At 38.4% G+C, this 5,762-nt stretch overlaps 2 protein-coding genes across 3 annotated transcripts in view; one reads left to right on the top strand and one right to left on the bottom strand.

The window, feature by feature from the left end:
• Positions 1 to 904: 904 nt before the first annotated feature.
• Positions 905 to 4,722, bottom strand: cenpx (centromere protein X). 2 transcript variants are annotated; one of them, XM_077558449.1, is made up of 5 exons: positions 4,601 to 4,722; positions 3,982 to 4,033; positions 3,529 to 3,582; positions 3,308 to 3,440; positions 905 to 1,026 (listed from the first exon to the last, which is right to left on the bottom strand). In XM_077558449.1, exons 1-5 carry the CDS (start codon positions 4,634 to 4,636, stop codon positions 990 to 992), a joined length of 312 nt encoding a protein of 103 aa, XP_077414575.1. In that variant the 5' UTR covers positions 4,637 to 4,722; the 3' UTR covers positions 905 to 989. The 2 variants fall into 2 exon arrangements, with proteins under 2 accessions (XP_077414575.1, XP_077414577.1); XM_077558451.1 differs by having other exon boundaries at positions 3,352 to 3,440.
• Positions 4,723 to 5,748: 1,026 nt separating this feature from the next.
• Positions 5,749 to 5,762, top strand: part of syngr2a (synaptogyrin 2a) — an 11,138-nt gene continuing 11,124 nt past the window's right edge. Inside the window, exon 1 of the mRNA XM_077555905.1 lies at positions 5,749 to 5,762. This exon is cut by the window's right edge and continues 231 nt beyond it. The gene's annotated coding sequence lies outside the window, so the exon portion shown is untranslated.

Raw genomic sequence — 5,762 nt, 5'->3', positions numbered from 1 at the left:
TGGCTAGCAAAGATAGACGAACAGCATCTCACACTAATGTGCAGTGGCACAGTGGTTGGGAATCACTGGCTGGCTGCAGTAATGAAGCAGCAGCGTGTGAGTAAAAGTGGCAGCTCGTCACTGGAACGAGCGGGTCGGCCCACGCGATAAGTGGCACTTTGGCGCATCGCGAATCTCGCAGGGAGCGTCAACCGTTACTAAGCTGACAAATTAGTGACAGAAAAATTGGCCTTGTGAACGCGAGTGCGTGAATCGAAAATCAGGCGGCATGCGGAATTCCACCTTTCGCCCCCCCAACTCGCTTCCAGATGGACTCCCAGCTCGTTGAGTCACACGAATAAATAGCGTGAGGTGTTACGCTGACTCACAATGGAGGAAAAACCATTAAGAGAACTTCCACTAGGATGAAAGGAAGGGCAGCGCCTCTCTCCTTTTTGTTTAGTGTTTATTTACCTTCACAATGACACCCTGCACCTCTTTTGGAGCGTGTTCCACTGTGTTTTGTTATGTTTCCCTTCAAACAGACTGTCTATGCGTGTGGTCTTTCTGGCCGTGTTTGGCCAACACACACACGTTCAACTTTCCCCCAGCTCCAGAGCTCCCCTTTGGCCTTCCCTCCACCTCTAACTAAACATCGCAGGACAGCAAAAGGGAACTTCAAAGTGGCCGGAGGGGGTACTTCTTTTCCTTTTTTTCTTGTTCCTGGCACTTGTCATCATCTAAGAGACTGGCTGCTCCCCTTATTACTCTAATTGCTTCCAACTGCTGCGGGAGGCTTTGATGCGGGGCGCCCGCCGAGCATGCTGGGAGCACCTGTTGTTGCGCAGGGGAGCACAGGTGGTGGGGCGCTGTGCCTTGTTTTTTTCCCGCAACACGCACACAGATCAACAAAACAAAAACAAGGCAGGGAGGAGGCGTTTATTGACAGTTTTGGAATGGGGTTGTAAATCACAGAAGTGGGTTTTTGGGGGGAGTATTGTCGTGAAACACTATGGCACCATCTTGTGGCAGCTAGAAATCCAGCAGCTGAAAAAGGAAGGAAAAGGCTGTGTTCAAAGAGCACTGTATATTAGCCTGCAGCTGTTGAATATTTCTAGAATTGAGTAATCCACCAATTATCCTATTGAATAATTGAGTAATCACAGAAAAAATGCTTTTGTGCAGTGATACGAACAGAAAAATAGTGCCAGGCGGTAATGAAGTCTGACTTTTTTCTAGTTTGTGGTTTTGCTTTCGAACACAAATTGTTTTAAGAAGAAAAACGCTTTATTTCCATGACCCCAGCCAAAAAGCTGAAGCGACAATCAAAACTCTTGAATGCGTCTGGTGAATGACGAGAGCACAGCTGACTCTCCCAATCGCATGTTGTTTCTTTTGGAACGCTACGGAAACTTACCTTGCTTACTTTATAGGCGTTTCACATTGCTCGGCAGAGAGCCCGCCGCCATTGTACGTCACTACGCACTGAATGCATTGTGACGTAAATAACAATACGTGTACGTCCAAATAAAGTTTCTACAAAATTTATCAAAATGGAAATGATTTTTGGAAAATGAATCTCATTGTTATGCTAGCAACAACCAAATAAATAATATAGAGCAAACTTGTCATGTCAGTCGGGGTTCCTTTTAACAGAAGTGACTCGATGGACCATTGACTGTAATTAGGTAAAAAAGCAAAGTGATTTCACACCCATCATTCTTCTTAATGTACGGTATGTCAGCTTTTATAGATTGATAGAAAGCCCACATTGTTTAAATATTTTCAATTATTATTATCGGTTGATGCATTGCTGCATGATTTCGGGATGGCGTTATATTGATGTGCTTATGAAGTCGAGTGAGGATGAGTCAAGCTAGCTAGCCGCCTTGAGCCACGAATTTCAAAATACAACGAGGCAATTGCATTGACGTCAATGTCTTGGTTGGAAGGCTTTTATTTTGATGTTGGCCTCCGGACCATGTACGACCCAAACCATGGCGCTTTATCCATATGGTTCACTATGGAGCCACAACACTGACAATAAGATTTGGTATTGGGAAAAAAAAAAATGTCATCGTGGCAAAAGCTGCATTGAAATTGAGACAAGTATTGGCATTGTAAAAGGTTGTATTGAAAAATAAAATAATGCTAATCAGCAGATTTTTTTTTCACTCTTTTTTTGGAGTGTCAGAGGTTTTCAGTTTCAACTTATTGGCAGTGTGGGGGCGGGGTTGTGGTTGGGGGCGGGGCTTTGAGCGCAAGAACGCCTTCCAGCTTTTCAGGAGATGAGAGAGGAGAGCGCACCCTCTGTTGGTTAAAGGCAATACTCATGGATACAAGTTCACCAGGAACTCCTAAACCTCCTGTAAGCCACAAGGTTATATGTGGTTATATGTTACTTGTGGCGTTAAAACCACCATGTTTGAAATTACTTTATGCATCATGTCATGCTAATTTAGCTAACGTGCTAACTGGTTTACTACTGAAACATTAACACTGACGCCACAAGGTTATATGTAGAAAAAACACAGATTTACAGGCGGTTTAGGAGTTCCTGGTGAACTTGTATCCATGAGTATTACCTTTAGCCAACAGAGGCCGCGCTCTCCTCTCCTGAAAAGCTGAAGGCGTTCTCGCGCTCAAAGCCCCGCCCCCAACCACAACCCTGCCCCCACTTAAAACACTGCCAATAAGTTGAAACTGAAAAAAAGAGAAGTGAAACTGAAAACCTCTGACACAACAAAAAAAGTGAAAAAACCCTGCAGATTGGCATTAAAAAAGACATCATAATAAAAAAAATATGCTTAAAGAAAAATGTTTTTTAATGTCTGTATTTTATTTTTCAATACAACCTTTTACAATGCCAATACTTGTTTCAATGTCAGTGTCTCATTGTCAGTTTTGTGGCTCCATAGATCACCGCTCAAAGATGAGCCGTTGAACATAAGATATACATAAAACATATGACGGAAAGGTTAAAGTTGCGTTTAATATGCCACCTGAAAAACTGACGTGCCCCCTCAAAAAAATGATGTAAATGTTTTACTTAAACCACTGCTCCACTAGCCATAAAAAAAGAAGGTATAATGCTGGAATAGTTTTAGTCAAGTACTAAAAAAAAAAAAGAAGACAATCTGCGTTTTTTTGTTCATGAAGCAGATCCTCAAAATCAGGTGACTCTGACTCGGGTGCAAAAAAATTTGATCAGGACATCCCTACTGCGACTTCATTCACAAAATATTCCAGCTTTATTATTGTAAAATACAACTTTATCCTGGTAACATTATTTTTTTTGATATGGCTCGATTAGATTATGCAAGTGTACCTAATGCTGTGACCAGTGCGTGGACAATGCTTACAGCTACACACCAGCTGAGGCAGGATCTTTTCAAAGTGCTCAATGTCCACTCTGTCGCAGTCCTCACATTCAGCTTGTTTCTGAGAGCGCACAGCCGCCTCTGACAACCGCAATAACATGAATACAGTATATCACCATCATTATCATCGACTCTCAAGAAGTAATATATGTGGAATGGCAATGTTTACCTTGGACAAATATTTTCAGCATCTCCACCATGAGTAGTTTGGCCTCGACGCTTACTGCCACACAAGAGATTAAAGAACAAAAGTTATATATATATATATATATATATATATATATACATATTAATCATTTTTGTCTTCCTTTGCTTATAGAAAAAGCAACTGGCAATTGATTAGTCTTCATGATGTTTTTTTTCTTCTTCTGGGATTTGCTTTATTTCTCCTAATACCAAAGACACTGTTTCTAGACTCAACTTGCATCATATTACACAAAAACAATGACCAAAATATCAATGCTTATAGCCATGTTGTTAGTACAAGCAGTCCACATCAGTGGGGTCACACTTTGAATTATGGCAACCGACCAAAAAAATTAATAAATAGATAATCATCATGTTGAATAAACCCTAATGAATCACAAACTGTTTAATCGCCCAGCCCGAGTAACTTTCTTACTTCTGGTTTTGTCCTCCTTGAAGAAGCTGGAGAGTAGTTTGCCCATCGTCTCCTATGGGCATATCATTGGTTATTTATTGTTTTAATTGGTCTATACATAAATCAAGTTCTAGATGATCTTTTACACCGTTCACTATTTTATTTAAATAACTCTTCATTGTAGGTGAGAAACACTTCCGGGCCATTGTGCAACGATGTTATACAAATTACACACCAATCTACAGTGTCTATATCTACAGTAACTATAGCCCCCTCTTGTGGACAAATCCGTCGTTATCTACCAGACTCTATTATGAAAATATGATCCTTTAACGCTCTTTCGGTGTACTGCACCTACAACTATCATATACCATGAGCAACCTAATTCATATATTAATATTTTTGATATATTTTTTATTCGGCTTTGGCAAAAATACACTTACGTCACTTTTCACTTTTAAAATGTTGAAATGTTCTCTACTAACAACGGTGTCGAAAGAACCACGTTTATTTTTTTCCCCTTACTGAGATCCTGCGTTGGCAGTTTATACTCTCGACAAGTATTCACAAATTAAAAGACAAATCATGGCGAACACACAACGAGAGAGAAAGAGAGAGAAAAAAAAAAAACAACGGTTACCTTCTTAAATGTAAATTCTGTGTCTCTTTCCGCCATGTTGTTGACGTCTGTGAAGAACTCAAGAAGTTGGCGCTCTGCGATGTGATTGGACACTGGACAGTGAGACGAGACGTCATCAGTAAACTCCTACGTACAACGTGCGACCGTTGCCTCGAACACCCCCCATGTTTGTATCCCTATTTGTTTTAGTTTTATTTTGCCCACTGATAGTCAGCGCACTTACTTTTCTGTTTTTCCGGATACTAAAACAATAATTTTGTCATCAAAATCTGTAAGATACAGCGTGTCTTTCTTTCTGTCAACGATTTATTGATTTAAAAAACAATAAAAACAAAAACATGATGTACATTAAGGCTTTGTTTATTTAAAAAAATAATAATAATAAAAAAGCAATTATGTATAGTAAGGTTTTTTAAATTTAATTATATATTATTATTAATATTATTACATGGCTTTTTAAATTAAAACATGATGTATATAGTATTTTTTTAAATAATAATAATTTAAAAAGCCATGATTAGTGAGGTTTTTTTTATATAAAAAAAAAAGCCATGATGTATAGTAAGTTTTTTTAATGTAAAATAGCCATGATATAATGTATGGCTTTATATATATATATACATATATATAAGCCACGATGTATAAAAGTTTTTTATCTTTTTGTTTTTAATTGAATAAAAACATGTATAATAAAGCTTATTGAAATAAAATAAAAAGCTATCATGTATAGTATATTTTTTAAATGTAAAAAAATGACGTAGAGTAAGGCTTTTTAAATTAAAAAAGCAATGATGTATAGTTTTTTTTTGTTTTTTTTATATCCATGATGTATAGAGTATCAAACACTTTTTGGAAGTCCACAAAAACACTGACTAAAACATGTTGCTTATCCATAGCTGTAATCATTTCTTCAGCCAGTTCCATTAATGATGTTAATCCATCCATCCATCCATCCATCCATCCATCCATCCATCCATCCATCCATCCATCCATCCATCCATCCATCCATCCATCCATCCATCCATCCATCCATCCATCTATCTATCTATCTATCTATCTATCTATCTATCTATCTATCTATCTATCTATCTATCTATCTATCTATCTATCTATCTATCTATCTATCTATCTGGCTTTGGCTGTTCCGAGGGTCCATGAACGT

Source organism: Vanacampus margaritifer, chromosome 2, assembly GCF_051991255.1.
Source record: "Vanacampus margaritifer isolate UIUO_Vmar chromosome 2, RoL_Vmar_1.0, whole genome shotgun sequence".
Classification (NCBI taxonomy): Eukaryota; Metazoa; Chordata; class Actinopteri; order Syngnathiformes; family Syngnathidae; genus Vanacampus; species Vanacampus margaritifer.
The sequence above is the reverse complement of the archived record's forward strand: the minus strand, read 5'-3'. Positions and strand labels throughout refer to the sequence as shown.

What these genes read in the sequence shown, in the direction of transcription:
- cenpx (XM_077558449.1), bottom strand. Translation starts at nt 4,636, where the DNA reads ATGGCGGAAAGAGACACAGAATTTACATTTAAGAAG. An exon ending in CAGAATTTACATTTAAGAAG is followed by an intron (nt 4,034 to 4,600) that starts GTAACCGTTGTT and finishes ATATGCCCATAG; the next exon opens with GAGACGATGGGCAAACTACT. An exon ending in GCTGAAAATATTTGTCCAAG is followed by an intron (nt 3,441 to 3,528) that starts GTAAACATTGCC and finishes TGCGGTTGTCAG; the next exon opens with AGGCGGCTGTGCGCTCTCAG.